This window comes from Cervus elaphus, chromosome 5, assembly GCF_910594005.1.
Source record: "Cervus elaphus chromosome 5, mCerEla1.1, whole genome shotgun sequence".
Classification (NCBI taxonomy): Eukaryota; Metazoa; Chordata; class Mammalia; order Artiodactyla; family Cervidae; genus Cervus; species Cervus elaphus.
The window spans coordinates 58,587,305-58,604,599 of NC_057819.1; the positions used below are offsets into that span (position 1 = coordinate 58,587,305).

Sequence of the window (17,295 nt, forward strand, 5' to 3'; positions counted from 1 at the left end):
ATCCACATTACAGGATATCAAAGCTAATGGACATGAATTATGTAAGTATACATTTCTATTATCATCTTAGGGAATAAGGCAGTCTAGAGAGGCATTTGAGGATATATCTTAGATATTGCTTTGTCTGACTGAAAATCTGATTCATCCATTTCTCCCCATTATGTCCTTGTATAGTGAGGACGTGTGACTCACCAGTTTGTTCATTATACAATGCTAACAGATAAGGAGCCAAACTTGGAATATGTCTTCTTTAGCAAGTTTTATCCAACATCTTAGTTTTCTCTGATTTTTTTCCAGACCTCTAGGCTACATCTCACAGTATAATCAGTATTCATTCATTGCATATTTATTCCCTACTTGTACTGTCTCAAATAGAGATAAAGATGAGACCAAATATTTTACAATAAAATAACACTGTTTCTTGCTCTGTGAAAATCCTAGTATTAGATATAAATGCCTGCTGCATTTATCTTTCATCTCTTCAGAGTAGAATGACTGATTAAAAGTTTTATGCAGAAATTGCTTGGAATATGCATAATTTCCTCACGGCATCTGTTGGGTATTGCTGGGAGATGCTGAAATCAATTTTGCCCTTTACATGTTATTCAATTAGTTTGTTTAGGGCAAGGTCTAGAATGTGTATCAGTCAGAAGCACAATAGTGAGCCAAGTACAAGAACTTCCTACTAAGATTTGTACCCACTATCTTAGGGAAAGAACTCTGATTCTAAAACAGTATTCAAGTGTAGGTAGGTTTAAGTAGAATTCAATATTAAAGACTGAGAACTACCCAGTGCTACTTTTTTTGAGTAAAGAATCTACCTGCAATGCAGGAGACCCAGGTTCAATCCCTGGGTCTGGAAGATCCCCTGGAGAAAGGAATGGCTATCCACTCCAGTATTCTTGCCTGGCAAATCCCATGGACAGAGGAGCCTGGCAAGCTGCAGTCCATGGGGTTACAGAGTTGGACATGACTGAGTAACTAACAATTTCACTTTCACTTCTTTAGTGAAAAAAATATTTGTAAGAGAACACTGATCAGTACAGCCTATTCTGGACTGTCTTAGAATGTTTTCTTCAGTGCAGACTGAAAGCAAATTTTAAGTATAAAGGTGTCTAGTTTGTTAAAATAAGTGAAGCCTAAGTTTAACTCCAAATTTAATTCCCAATTCTTAAGTGAATTAAAGCTAGTCATTATATTTATTTTTTTAGATATCCCATATTTAAATCAAAATGAAAATATCACTCACATATATTTTTCTTTTAAGAAGGAATCATACCATCAGACTATATTGACCTTTAATTTTATCCAACAGGTTACCATGGAAAGTTAATGAATTAGCAACTAGAATAGCATTTAAAAACCAAAGGTCCCAGATATTACACTTGGCAGTCAATAGAACTCCAAGGAAGACAGTGATTATATTTACCGTAAATTTTGTCACTCTATAAAATAAAGTGGATAGAATGAACTCTTCCATTTTTCCATGCTATATGCATATTGGCAATTATCTAATGAAACGTATCAAGAGACTTAGAATTTTAAACTGTATGAAAACCTTCACCAAAACCATCAGTAGGAATACCTTTTCAATGGAATCCCATAGCACTAGGCAATATACATAGATAGACTCTTTTAAAATCATTTGTTGTATAAAATATTTTAATATTTTAGCCATTTAATAAATTCCGTAAGATGCATGTGCATATATAAGATTTCTATTTGTCAATACTTACAACTAAAAACCTGATAATAACAGAGTCACCATGTCTATAGGTAAGAAATATTAAACCTGTTTAGCTATTATTCTAGGTTTCTATTTATTTCTCACTAACTTACATGGATTTTTATATTATTTTTACTCAGACCACATATTAGGTTCTAACTAGCAGTAAAATGGCAAAGTTTACATCGTTCATTAAAAAAATACATAGACTTATTTTTAAATTAACCAATAAACTATGATCCATTATTTGTTTTTGTAGGTTTTTGATGGGAGAGAAAACATGTATTAGTCAGGGATTTCTTTTTAATCACCAGGAAAGAAAGGTAACATGACTCTTTCTCTTAAAGCATTTTTCCCCCATGGAGGCAATATACCCTAAAATGGAAGCTATTAAGCAATCAATGACACAGACTTAACTAAAATATTGCAAATATGATAGTATAATACCTTAGTAAATACGAGAATTTTGAAAGTCATAAAATTAAAGACTTTGATATGTATAAGATCAATAGACGTGACTTATCACTATTTAATATGAGCTTTAATTTTTAAATGTCATGTTCCAGTGAAAAAATGAACTGCACAGGAAAATTGAAATTTCAACAAAGAATCAAGACAAAAACACAAACTTTATATTAAATTAACTTTAAGAGGTATATACTTACGCAGCAACCTCCTCTTTTGACAATCCTTTGAAATTCACCTCCAGATAATGATCTATGTCACCTTTTTCTTTGATCAGTTCAGACCTAAATGAAATGGAAAGAAATAATAAAGAACTGCCTTATCGAGGTGAAAAGCTACCAAACATATAAAATGCCACCAGGAGAACAGGAATATTCTGGTGTAATATCTTAGATAATAAATGTTTTGCAAGAGCTATAGAGTTAGGCTATTCATTGATAATTTCAAATTTTTTACTTTCTTGAATGGGAAAAGGGAAGAATACTGAACTCAGTGTGCAAACAAATAAAACACAACACACTAAAATAGTCTACATTCTTAAATAAATGGGCTTTTCTCCTCAAAACTTTTAAGATCTTCCATTTTACTTATGTTCTCTTACAACCTTCCAGCTACAGAAGCCAGACTGTGTTCAGCACAGTATTGTGAACTAAAAAGCCCCTATTTGATACAAATGTGTTGAATTTATTGGTTGAAAACATTATAGAATTTTGCTCTGACATTCTTTTTGAGTGGTTTTTAAAAATCACACATAAAACTCAAACTATTATTAAAAGTTCAAGCTGAAAGTGATTTTAAGAAGACTTTAATGAGTATATTACACAAGTAATATATTCATTCTTCATACCCCTTGCACCTTTAAAAATAAGCAGACTATTAACATATTATGACAACTGAGGTACAGGATACACAAGTATCTCTTTCTTTCAGAAGCTAATGGAGAAGGTTGATTCAAAAATTTGCCTTAAATGGTTATGATAAAAATGTTTTTCTTTAATAAAAATAATTCAAAATTTTTTCTTTAAAATCTGTCTTATCCTAGGGATATGACACTGAGTTATGATTTTGCTCATGCTGAAAAGAAAATGTAAACTCAGTTATTACAAAATGACAGGAAGAAGAAGCTAGCTTTTTCAGATTTTGCAAATATTTCACGTTATTCAAAAGGAAAATGGAAAATAAGAATGTATATACTGAAGTTATGCCTCTATCGAAAATGTTGCTTTTCAAATTATTTGAAAGTAAACTTACAATTTTCTGCAATTCTATTTTACAATTTCTACAAATTTCGTTTCTATTACAAAAGAACTTCGGTGCCAGTTTAGCTGAATGTATTTATTTTGGTCCAGGGACTTTGGTCTCTGCCCGAAATACCAAAAATGAGGTATGGTCCTTCTTTGAACAAAGCAGTCTCATAATACTTTGATCATTATGCCTTGTAGGAATTGAAAGGCATGCATAAAAAGATAATCAAACCTACATATGTAAATTATTTATGTTGATAAATAATATGTGCATTACTAAAAATCAATAAAACTAGAAGTGGAAACTTCTAAGTAACACAGCCTTAGTTAATATGCATAATTACAATCAAAAGCATCAAGTTCCTGCCCTGCAGGTTTTCGGCCCAAGTCGAAAACTCCCTGAATTCAGCCGCCATTCACTGGCAGAAGAGGTTTGATGTATTTTCAAGCTCTAGGATCGTTTCAGGAGCTAAATCAAGCCTGCTCGTTTACCCTGGGAGTAAGACTGTGTCTTCCTTCCTCCAAAACAGAAATCAGGATCAGGATCTTGTGGTTTAGATGCCATACAACTTTCATGCCTAAAGCTTCTGCTTTCAATTTTTCCACACACATTTTAAAAAGGAAATGTATTTCCAAAGCTTCGCAGGAACCACAGTATAATGGCAGTAGGAAATAAAATAACCAAATGAGCACTTGCCTACTAAATAAATATATTCTTATTCTTTGAATAAAATTTATCAATCTTTCTGAAACAGGAAATTTGACTATTCTGAATATAAAAATGTAATTTTGTCTTTAAACAATTTTTATTGCTGAGATATGTTACTGACATTTCTTACTGCAAGAAATTTCTTCTATAGGGAAAAAAAAAAGAAAGCAAGCCAGGGTCACGTACCTTGGAATTGTTCTTGGTGAGCATGGCAGCTTCTGTCTAGCCAAGGCCGTAAGCTTTGGGCGTGTCATGGGCAGCGGGGGCAGGGTAGTCATTTTGGACTGCCAAAAAAAATAAATAAACAGAAATGGTATTTTAAACAGTAAATCATTCAAAGAATCTTTTAAGACATTATTAGAGATCTAGTCAGTCATCTGAGCTGAGAATGCCTCTGCGTGTAGATCTATAGCTCTGTTATTCAGGCATGAAGCTCAGTGAGTGAATTCTGCAGGTTGCTTCTCTCATTATTTTTCTTACTATCTGCCTTTTGGCCAATTTATTACTTGTCTGCACCTCCATCACAAAGTAGAAAAGAGAAAATCTGATAAATGTGTTGAAGATTCAGACAATTAGGAGCTTTGGTACGGGTTTTGTTAGTAGAGCTGGTTGCAATTAAAAAGTGAAGATTTTTAGGGCAGCTATGGATTTCAAATACTCATGCTTTGCTCTCCTGTTACAAATAATAACTAGAAATTGTTCATACTTTGCTGTTTTCTAAAAACTTTCTCACAAATAAAGGCTTTCCCTTAGAAGTGCTAAATGCTAAGAACAATTCTCAATGAGGAGACAGCTGGGCATATATCTGGAAAAGATGAAAACTCTAAATCAAAAAGAAACATGTGCCCCAATGTTTGCAGCAACACTATTTATAATGACTAGATGCAGAAGCAAACTAAATGCCTATTGAGCAAAGAATGGATAAAAAAGATAATATTCCATACACAATGGAATATTACTCAGTCATAGAAAAGAATGAAATAATTTCATTTACAGCAACAATGGATGGACCTAGAGATTATCATACTAAGTGAAGAAGTCAGACAGAGAAAGACAAATATCATATGATATCACTTATATATGACATATGTGGAATGTGGAATCTTTATATGTGGGGTCTTTTTAAAAACTATACAAATTACCTTATTTACAAAATAGAAATAGACTCACAGATGTGGTAAACAAACTTATGATTACCAAAAGGTAAAGGGGAAATGGATAAATTAGAAATTTGGGATTAACAAATACACATTACTACATATAAAATAAATAACAAAATCTACTGTGTAGCAGAAGGAATCATATTCAATATCTTGTAATGACCTATACTGGAAAATAATTTGAAAAAGAGTATACATATATTACATGTATACAGGGAATTCCCTGGTGGCTCAGATGGTAAAGCATCTGCCTGCAATATGGGAGGCCCAGGTTCAATCCCTGGGTTGGAAAGATCCCCTGGAGAAGGAAATGGCAACCCATTCTAGTACTCTTGCCTGGAAAATCCCATGGACAGAGGCTACAGTCCACGGGGTTGCTACAGTCCACGGGGTTGCAATGAGTCGGACATGACTGAGCAACTTCACTTCACCTCATATGTATATTCAGATATATATATAACTGATCACTTTGCTATATGCTTGAAACATTGTAAATTAACTATACTTCCACTTAAAAATGTAGTGGTTTAAAAAAGATTGCTTAAAACAACAATCAATGTATTACCTTTCATTTTACATGGGTCAGGAGTTAGGAGAAGGCACAGTGGGGATAGCTTTTCCCTACTCCATTTTGACTGGGGTCTCTGCTGAGAAGACTCAAAAGTTTAGGGGTAACTCAGTGGTGGGAAACAGGAATTACCTATAAGGTCTTCACTCATATATCTGGTGGTTAATGCTATTAGCTGGGACCTCAGCTGGGGCTGTCTATCAGAACACATACATGTGACCTCCTCAGATGGCTTGGGCTTCCACTTAGCAGGGCAGCTCATATTTCTTAAGTGGCTGCTCAGGGCTAGAAAGGCAAGTGCCCAAAGAAAAGCCAAGTGGAGGCTGTATTCCCAGGGTCTGACTTTGGAAGTCACACAGCATCACTTCCATTGTAAAAACAAGCTGCCTAGATTTTAAGGCTAATCAAATAGACTCACCCACTGATGGAAAAGCATTGAAGTCACATTGTAAGAGGAAGGTGTGGGATGGAAGATATTGTTGCAGCCATCCTTGGGAAGTGCAATATGCCACAATGGGGAAAGTAAGTGAGCCATAATGAAAGTGGATCTGTAAAATCAAGTTATCTAAACCTTACTCCAAAGAGGAAGTGTGGGCATGATGTTGATGGACTTATAGTGGAAAATTGTCATATGATGCAAGCACTTTCAGATACAACAGACCTCACCCTTCTCCTGTTGAAGAGGCATTCAGAAGACCAGAGCCTCTTGATTCCACCACCACTATCTCCACAGGTTTTGACCTCTACCATTTGACTTCTACCGCTACCATTATGGGTCACATACTCATAAACAAGGCTTGTTTCAGGTTCTAAATCACTTCCTCCAGTATTTATTATCCGTGTGACCTAGGGTAAATCACCATCAATCTGGGCCTTAAATATAATCAACAAATATGCATTAAGCTACTACTTAGTGCCAGGTACTATTTTAGGTGCTGAAGATTGAGGCAGTGAACAAAAAGACAAAAACCTATAACCTCACAGAATCTACATTATAGGGTCGGTATGGTGGGGAAACAGACAATACACAAACAAGCAAAAATAACACAGATGATCAGATGATGATGGGCTCTATAGCTGAAAATCAAGCAGGGAACTAGAAAGTACCCAGTGCTCACCAGTAGCCAGGGATGAATAACAGCAGAAAAATATGACATCAGAGAAGATACGGGGTCTTGAAGATTACCGTAAAAAACTATGACTTTTACTCTGATTGGAGGGTTTGAGCCCAGGAGTGACACAGTTCGACTTCTACCTTGAAAGGATTACTCTGGCATCTCTTTTGGACTTAGACTCTAGGGGGCAGAAAGGAAGACATGGAGACCAGCTGGAGGTTGCTGTGAAATCCGGATGACAGAGGATGGTGGTTTAGGTAGAGGTGGAGAGATATGGTCAGACTCAAGGTAGAACTGCCTGCGGCCTGCAGAGACAAGGTATTCCTCTAGTGCTGTGTACAAAGCCATGACAAGATGGAGGGTGGAAAAGCACTGAGATTTGAGGAAAAGCCTTTTGAAATTCAGTGTAGAAATAGGCAGTCTAGTGTTTCTGAAACAAATTAAAAAAAAGATCATAACCTTGGCCTGAAAATAATTATTTGCATAATAAAGAGAAAATTCTAATGGAGATAAGTGTCATGTTTTAGTTATAATGTGTGTGTGTGGTCAGTCGTGTCTGACTTTTTGTGACCCTTTGTACTGTAGCCCGCCAGTCTCCTCTGTCCATGGGATTCTCCAGGCAAGAATACAGGGGTGGATTGCCATTTCCTCCTCCAAGGGATCTTCTTGCCCCAGGGATCAAACCCGCATCTCCTGTGTCTCCTGCACTGCAAGTGATTCTTTACCACTGAGCCATTGGGGAAGTCTATAGAAACCTAATATTGCCCAGATTATTAGTGCATGATATGATCCATGAAACAAAAGGTCTACATATTTTTATACAGTTATAGTTTTAAAGCACTCAGTCTAAATAGCAAATGTCAGCCCTCTCTTTCAAAACAAACATTTAAAAAACATAATGATTTACATGCCATAACTTCATAAGAAAGTTACTTAACTTTTTTGTATTTAAAAATTTATATTTTTCTGATCAGATGTTATATCAGCTTGTTGAGTTAACTGGATAAACAGAACTTACCAAATGACAATATTGTATAGAACATGTAGTAAGAAGTTAAAACTAAGGCAGAATTAGACCTGGTGGACAGATTTAAAGGGCAAAGGCTCCCCAGTCCTACTCCTTGTAAGCCTGTTTCAGAGAAGCTGTGAAAACTCTACATTGCAGAGTCCTCTGCTGTTACAGAGCAAATCAGAGCAAATCTGGGCCATCTCTGATCTTAACCCAGACCTGTCTGCCCCCAGGGGGTTTGGAAAGGGAAAGAAAGGAAGCCTGTGCTTAATTCAGTCTGGACATTCCTTCCCTGACAAATTAAGACTCTGTTCTGAGAGCCCCTACTTTGCTTACCAAAGGCATTGGGCAGAGGTGATCTCTGCATAATCGTAGGGACCTTTGAAGGGTTTCTCAAGAAGCTTCAAACAAGAAAAAGGTACTTGCAATTTCTTCAAACACTAGGAAGACCCAGACGCTTGTACACAGTGGGACCAAATATTCTTCCCAGGTGGCACCAGTAGTAAAGAACCCATCTGTCCATGCAGGAGACATACGAGATGCAGGTTCGATCCCTGGGTTGGGAAGATCTCTTGGAGAAGGGAACGGCTACCCACTCCAGTACTCTTGCCTGGAGAATCTTATGCACACAGGAGGCCAGTGGGGCTACAGTCCATGCGGTCACAAACAGTTAGACACGACTAAGTGACTTAGCTTGTACACAGAGGGAGCAAACCCCAGAAACTCAGTTCCACCTCACATATTCCATCAAGGCATGTATAAGCCTCCCAAGAGCTGGCCTACCAGGTTGCGATATAAAATTAATCCTCACTGATGTTTACTTGGGTTAGACCATTTTTGCTAGAAAATACAAGCATCTAACAAAATCTCATACACATGTTAGACATGGAAAGGAACATGTCTTCTTTGTCACGCAGATCAACTGCGATTTTTTTTTTAAATCTGAGTCAACGTTTCCAACCATTAAAGTTTCAGCTGCCAGTTCCTTCATTTTGCTCTCCTCTGATCTAAGAACATTAGCAGCAGGAGCACCTTTACTCTTAAATTTAGTTTAATGTAAGTATTGCAAGCCCTGCTGGCAAGCCTCAAGGCACAACTCTGAATGGGGGGTGGTCAGAGCTGAATGATACAGTGGAAAAAAATTATTAACTGTGTGTTGGAAAAAATATCCCTCAACCAATCTATGTTGAAAGTTTAAGCTCAGAGTTAGGATGGAATGTGTGGGCTCCCTTCCCTGCTCTAAGCCCCATATCCTCCCTAGCCTATGCCTGTTGGGAAAGGGTTTTGTTTTTCACAATCCATACACGGCTATGTAAAGATATTTTGTTTTACATAATAGGTAGCTGTTGAACCGAATTTTATGACACACATAATATTTGAAATGCATCAAATATGTAAAAGGATCCTGTAACATATTATTTTCCTATCTAAGTAATCACCATCTCTTTTATGTCTGACCAGTTCAGTCTTATTTCTGCTGAATGTTCTTAGAGTAGGAAATAGGTGCATTTTAGCACATAGAAGCAAACCAAGGGGAAAATAAGTGAGAAAAAAATGCAAGCACACTTAGGGGCCTGTCATTTCAGGCTGAAATCATACCCGTTGGGTGAAGAAAGCCTTTTGTTCTTTGTTAATATGAACGGTATCATTTTCCTGGTGTGGACTAGAGAGTGTTCCCTGCTTTCTAGTGGGCTCCATCCAGGAGGAATGGGACTAGTGCTGGGAGTGGCTGATCTAGGCCTGAAGCAGAAATGGAACCCATCATGCTTCACAACTGACACTTCATCAGGGTCCTCGTAGTTCCACACCACACAGGAGATCACACATGGTGGTGCTACCTCAGGATGGGTACCCAAGGGAAAATAATGAGCAGTACTTCCCTGGCTGGTACCCAGATGAGCCTAGCCCTAGGAGGACAGGATGAAACTGTCTGTTAGGGAACCCAGAGGCAGCTCCCCCAGTGCTACCAAGTGGGCAGTGTACTCCAGGCACCACAGGCACTGAGACAAAGATCAAAAGGCTGCCTTAAGCCATTCCACTGCTGGTATTCAGAGGAGATTTGGTGGATTCTTTGATCTCCTGGTTGGCTCCCGTATCACAGTTACAATCTCTAAGTTTGGCCCCCACATGCAAAGACAAACGAGAATGGAGAAATGCAGGATGAAAGGTTTGAGAGGTGTGGATCAGGCTGAATGTGTCCCATGGTGTGAGTTTAAGTTTCTGGCCCCCAAGTAAAATTCTTCAAAGAGGAACACTCTTTCCCCCACAATCCCCAGAGATACCCTTATCAAGAAACACAAAGGAAGGGGAAGCCTAGAGTTGTATAGACACAGGCTACCTGGGGAGTAACTATGTTTGAGGCTGACCACTATCTCCAGAATTCAGTCACCTTGGGGGAAAAAGCTGAAACGTGAGAAATAAAACCAATAAACACACAGCAAGCAAATGCATCATGTGTCATCAAGAGAGTTCAAAATAAATATGATTTTACTATCATCAACAAGATCATCGATAAGAATTGGAACTTCTCATATTATCACAAGCTCTTTTACTATGAAAGTTTAAAGAAAACTACAGAAGAAATGTCAGTAATCTGCTCCTGAAAAGAGTTAAAAAAAAAAAAAAAAACTCACATAAAATAAAAAGTCAGTAAATGTTTATCCCTTGTATTTTTGGACACATTTAGCATTCTATGATAGGTAATTTGATTGTTAAATAAATAGAAACCACACATTTCCTGCTAACTAAGATGTGTTCATAGTTAAATCAAAACTTAAAGCAGGAAAAGTGTTTGAAAGTGGGCCATGTTTCACTCGACTTACATTTGGAGATTACTGCTGAAGGTGTCTCCAGGTTTACAGACTTCAGCCTGAAAATTTGGAAGCAAAGAATAATGGCAAAGGAGAGAAGAGGAAAAGTTAAAAATTAGTCAACAGACTAACTCACTAACTCCCCTCACTGCTCCAAATCATGGAATAAGATTTATTCATACCACAAAACACCAGGTATCTACTTGTAGTTATATAAACTTTAAAAAAAAAAAAGAATCCTGCTGTGATAGCTGACTTATTATGTCAATGATTAAAGATGCAAACCATTAAAAAAAAAAAAAAACCAACCCAAAGCATAGCTCCTAGGGGAGAACCTAATCACTAATCCAATGAAATACCAATACATCTGAAATATTATTGATACATTCTTGGGGAACTCTTTTGTGACCCCATGGTCTGTAGCCTGCCAGGTTCCACTGTCCATGGGATTTCCCAAAAGTCAGACTAAACAACAACAAAAATCGATGCATTCTTATGTAAATGTGCCATTAGGGATAATGTGATCTCTCAAACTTTGGTGATCTACCAAAACCGAGGGCATCTCAGTTCCTCTGCACTCCTACCCAGTTCTAAACAGGACTAATTGAGTTTTTCCACTCAAAGGGAAAGCCCTCAAAGGGTGAGCTGGGCGGCGAGGAGAGCGCATTTCTGTGCTCCCCCTTCTATGCATTTCTTGAAATAAATGGCGAGGGCTTGGCTTAGGAAGCCTGTCCTCGACTGACTGAGGAAAAGTCTGTATGGGTCAGAGGAGGGACTGCCTGGAAAAATAACCCAGCTCTTCTTGGAGTCCGCCACGAATCTCGATGGATTGGCCCTGAGGAACAACTCTGGTTTTCTGTTCCGCCGAAGTGTCCCTCACCCGTGGCAGGTGCTGGGCGCCGGCGCTGCCCTCTCCTCCCGCGGTGGTTCCCAGATACTGCTGATCAGGCGCAGAGAGAGGACGCAAGAGCGTCTCCAGGGATACAGAGGGGGCGGGACGGGACGGAAGGGGGCGGGGTTAGGCTAAACTGAGGTTCTGGATTGGTGCAGCTTCCACTCTTCCTCGGGCTCGGGGGCGGAGCCTTGTAGGGGCGGGGCCTAGTGAGCGCAGTGCTGGGGAAGTCTACACCGGGCAGCTTTTTCCCGCCAGACGGCTCAGTAGTTAGACAGCTTTCAGAAATTAATTTACCTTATCCAAGAGGCCTCTAATTTGCCGCCATGAATCATTTCCCTCACGGCACTGCATTCTCAATATTTGGCAACATTGCCCTGTCGTCCACACATTGATGGAAAAACGCTCAGCGTGGCGTTCAAGACTTATCCAGCTGGATAAGTCGTTCATTCTCATCTTCCTCGGCCTCTGTTGCTCTCAGAACCATCTTTTTCATGTCCCACGCAAACACCTTTCCCAGTCCTGTCTTCAGAAAGAGAAAACAATTTTGAGTGGTGATGAGCTAAAAACTCAAGGTCTCTTTCATAGACTCTCCCTGGGTCCTGTCTTTACATATATATTTTAAAACTTCCTCTGAAACTCGGGATTTTATATTTACACCCATTTAATGTCAGCCAGTTAATCGCAGTCCGAGGTTCCACCCCTTCTCTCACATGTAAATATAAGGAAGTGAACTTCCTGGTTCATTGTCTCATACAGATAGAGGGCAAGACAGTGAAGCTTGTTGCTTATTACTCCCCAAATATAGATGTGCTGGAAAGCTAAGCTTTTATTCATTGGCTACTATCACGCACTGTAAGAAAGTGAGTCAGCTGTACTGCTCACACCATTCTATTAATCATAAATCGATTCTATTTGGACTACAAACATAACAACCATAGCCACACTTTCATTCCAACATCTAATTTGCTGCAATAAATTACTAAATTACTTCCACCAAGTAAATTTATATTATATTGAATACATCCAATCGATCACTGTGACTACTGGTGACTGGGCTCCATGGGACCCTCGCATTCTGTCATCATGAACTCATTTCTCAGTTTCCAGAAACATCTTAACACAGCTCCACAGGTGACTGTGTGAATTCTGTTCAAGTTCTTCCTGCTTTTTGAGCTTTGAGGTATGTGAACTCCAGGCACTTTCCTTCCAGCATGCGGCTCTCCCAGTGTGGCTTTCTAGGAGGTTCCTCCAGCCTCTTTGGATTTATTCCTCCTGTTTGCTGTTTTCACTGGCAGTTCTTTGGTTATTCTCTTTCTCCACTCCTTAGCCAGAGAGTTCATAGAGCTAAGGAGCTCAGAGAATGTTATTTGTAAGTGACAGAATGCTGGCTCAAACTGATTTAAGCAAAAAATGGAAACATTGTTTTCTGCAATACGAAGATGCCAGCTTCAGGTGTAAGGTATCTAGAGACAGTATCTGAAAACTTTGAGGACTCTACAACAGCCTCACAGAATTAAACTCTCTCTCTCTCAATTCCTTCCCCTTAGACCTACTTTCATTATTAAAAGTATTTCTTTGCATGAGTTGGTTTAGTCACTAAGTTGTGTCCAACTCTTGCGACCCCATGGGGACTGCAGCCCCAGGCTCCTTTGTCCATGGGATTTCCCAGGCAAGAATCCTGGAATGGGTTGCCATTTCCTTCTCCGGGGAATCTTCCTGACCCAGAGATCAAACCCAAGTCTCCTGCACTGCAGGTGTTCTCCCGCATTGCAGGTAGGTTCTTCACCAACTGAGCTACCTACCGGGGAAGCCCCTTACTTTGTGTGGTGCTTGGTTTATATGAGTAAATTTCCACTGAAAGATTGGGATCTCTTTAAGAGCAAAGAGCTCTTATTTTTGTCTTACTTTTCTCTGAATTCCCAGGAATGGTACTGGAGTTCATATATAGTATGTGTTCAAAAATATTTTTTAAATTAATTGAATGAGTAACAGAATAAACAGAGGTGCCTGGAGCTGATCTTCTATATGTAATTCCTCTCATTACTTCCTCTGCCTTCCCCACCTAGAATTGGGAATAATGCCATAGTCTTTCCAACAAGATGAATGCATGGTTTCTTGCCACACCCCATTGGCAAGAACTTTATCACACTGTCACCTTTAGCTTCAAGAGCAGCTGGAAAATATGATCTTTATTTTGAGTAGTCATATGAATGCTAAAAATCAAGATCTTCGACGATGGAAATTAGAAAATAAGGGGGGGAGGGATTCAGCATCAGTGCTAAAGACATTGATTCAAATTTAAGAGAGGACTGTATCTCTGGTATAAGTTTCCTTCCTTGTTTGAATAGGACTGTTCTCCAACTTTCTTCCTTAAGTGAGAGTCTCCATAGCTGTGGATGAGGTGGGCAAGCTACATCTCCTTGAGTTTAAGGATGAGAACTTAGAGAATCAGGGCTCAGGCTGTGTCCTCTATGCCAGAAGAACAAGGAATCCACCTGGAGCCTAAACTTCCCCTTGAAATTTCACTGAAAGTCTTTATTTAAATGTGCCATGGTTTAAAGGGTGCCTTCCCGCTCTCTGCCTGGGGGGGAAGGGGGTTACCCAGGGTGTTGAGCAGTTAGACTGTATCATGTTCAGAGTTTTCCCCTTATTTTCAGCCCCGCGTCTCCTACTCTTCTTTCCCTGTAGATGCTGGGCAGTGATACCGGGCTTTGTTAGAAGATTATCCTCAGCCACTTGAGTGCTGTGGTTGTCTTTACTGTCTTACCTTTCACTCTGCTCCCTTCCACTGTGTATCTTCTGACAGTTTTAAAAATCCCTCATCCACTGACAGTTCCTACCCTATTTTATCACTATTATTAATATTATTGTTTTAGTTACTTAAACATTTTTATTAAGGGAGATAAATATATGTGCTGTTTGTCATCCTCTGAACTTTCTTAGGAATGGAATACTAAATTAAGACAAAAGGGAAAATTCATGGGTATAACGTAGAGGAAGAGAAAATAGAGAACAAGTAGAAAAACTGGTGAAAAGTGACAGGGGAGGCCTTGATGAACTCATAATAGCCAGGTCACAAACCATCTGTCTTAAATTTGTAGTAGAAAAATGAACTAAAATAATTTTCTAAAAATCTGAATTGAATTAATTTATTTGTATGTGGGTTGGTTGTTATGAATCCTCTGACATACACTGTCATTTGTGAGCATCCTCTACAAGAGCTTTTGTGTACAACCAAAAATTTGCATGTGGGTTGGCTGTTATTGCATCCTTTTCTTATTTCTGAAAATGTGTTTTAAGAAAATGTCAACTTTCCATTAGACGCAGTCCAGGGGGACAGTTTTAGGTATTCTATTCTCTTCTAGCCAAGAAAGCAGAATATGACATAAGCAAGGCCAGTTTCGGGCTTTTTAGAACATTGTTGCAGTTTCTACTTTCTTAGTCAGAATCTGCATTGATTCTTGCCAGTTTCCAGCCCTGGTTTTTCAGATCCCTGTCCATTGCCTTTTGTTCAATTTACAGTAAATTTTCATTAAATTTCATTAAAATAACATACAAATGAGTTTCTTTCCAAGAGTACATTCGTAAGTCCAATTTGTTCCTAGGTCCAACAGAGTTAGCCTAGGTACCCAACTAACAAGATCAGCCATATAGAATTGTACTATAGTAAGAGACTTCACTTTCCCTTTTCACTTTCATGCATTGGAGAAGGAAATGGCAGCCCACTCCAGTGTTGTTGCCTGCAGCCATCTATGGGGTCTCACAGAGTTGGACACGACTGAAGTGACTTAGCAGCAGCAGCAGCAAGTTTATAATATTTTTCACACAAATGATACATAAAAAACAAACATACACACACAAGAAAGAAAACATTATTAATCCTACAATGTGTGTGTGTTTAAGTCACTCAGTTGAGTCCGACTCTTTGCAACCCCATGGACTCCTCTTTCCATGGGATTTTCCAGGCAAGAATACTGGAATGGGTTGCCATTTTTTTTCTCCAAGGGACCTTCCCAATCCAGGGATCAAACCTGGGTCTCCTGCATTGCAGGAAGATTCTTCACTGTCTGAGCCACCAAGGAACCTTGCAGTACAGTTCAATAGCTGGCAGCTATTACCAGTACCAGCAACATCACTGTTGCTTTTACACTTGCTTCTGGACTTCCTGGGCTTGAAATAGAGAGAGTGTACTACTGTAATCTATACAGTACTGTGCAGTTAAGTGCACAAAAGCACAACTGCTTGTAGATGATACACGCATGTGACAATGTATGCAGACACGTGAACTAACTCATGTGACTAGATATGCGAACATACATTCACATCTTTGAAAGTTCAAAACTTGAAGGTTCGTATGTAGGGGACTAACTGTGCAGTAAAATTCTATTCATTGGGATTGAATTCTAACTGATGTAAATATTGGTACTAGTGGCTGGACAGTGGGAAATGGTCTTCAGGAAAATGTAAGATTCTTGGGATTGGCCACCTACATTAATGTGAAAAGTAATGAGGCTTTAGTTCATAGTTTTGTAAGGAAGCAGCAAGCCGTGACAACTTTTGCAAAACAGCAATTATCAACTGAGATTACTTGTAATCAGTGTTCACTGAGGGTGAAACTTCAACAGATAATGGAGCTATCACCAAAGGGCCTCATGAGAAAAAGGAGGAATTCAAGCATTTGAGGATGAGTGCCTGCTTCTGAAGACACACTTCCCAGGTGGTGCTAGTGGTTAAAAACAAACAAACGAGACCTGCCTGCCAATACAGGAGACATAAGAGACACCAGTTCAGTCCCTGTGTTAGAAAGATCCTCTGGAGGAGGGCATGGCAACCCACTCCAGTATTCTTGCCTGGAGAATCCCATGGACAGAGGAGCCTGGTGGGCTGCAGTCCATTGGCTCGCACAGAGTTGGACACGACTGAAGCGACTTAGCACACACGGGTACTTCTCTAAGATCTGTTGAAACCCTACATGGATACATGGAAGGCATGGCCAGAAAAATATGTATATATACAAACAAGAGAATGACAAATTCAAAATAGTAAGTTCTGTTCTCAAAACATGGACTGAAACCCTTTATATAACCATCCTGGAAAAAAGTCAAGTGACTTAATTCCACTAAGAGTTGATTTTGCAGCCAGGGATGAGCTCCCATATGAATGTTAGGGCATTCATGAGAAAAGAGTGGCATTTTAACAGTGGAATTGGGATCACAGTGGCATATTCGGAAGACTCTGAGCAACCTAAAGTTGGAATTCCCTCTTAACACAACTTCCACGGAGGTATATTTGCTCAGAAAAATGTCCTTCCTTTGTCTGAGATAGCTATTTTCCCTTGCTTGCAGACCATGTTATTTCTTTGCCCAATGTCATTTCCTTGAAGAGAAAATAGCTTGTGGACTAAGTTCTTTCTTATTCAACATCTCATAATATTCACAGATCTATAATTAGAAGTATACCCCATCATATCCTGGGGGACAAAAATGAAAAAGTCAAGCTCTGAGAAGTCTCATGTGTACACACACACACACAGACACAGGGAGAAATTGTTAGTGTACATTGAAAAAACCTCACACACATACAAGGAATTTGCT

General features: G+C 39.0%; 1 protein-coding gene across 2 annotated transcripts in view; it reads right to left on the bottom strand.

The window, feature by feature from the left end:
* TTC29 (tetratricopeptide repeat domain 29) overlaps window positions 1–11,744 on the bottom strand; it is a 252,291-nt gene extending 240,547 nt beyond the window's left edge. The window contains exons 1-4 of one of the 2 annotated variants that reach the window (XM_043902567.1): window positions 11,687–11,744; window positions 10,819–10,865; window positions 4,331–4,428; window positions 2,392–2,475 (exon numbers count right to left, since the gene is read on the bottom strand). In XM_043902567.1, coding sequence (XP_043758502.1) covers window positions 2,392–2,475; window positions 4,331–4,422 — 176 coding nt within the window. In that variant the 5' untranslated portion in view covers window positions 4,423–4,428; window positions 10,819–10,865; window positions 11,687–11,744. The remainder of the gene's footprint in view (window positions 1–2,391; window positions 2,476–4,330; window positions 4,429–10,818; window positions 10,866–11,686) is intronic. The other variant, XM_043902568.1, reaches the window with a different exon arrangement.
* Between the last annotated feature and the right edge of the window lie 5,551 nt (window positions 11,745–17,295).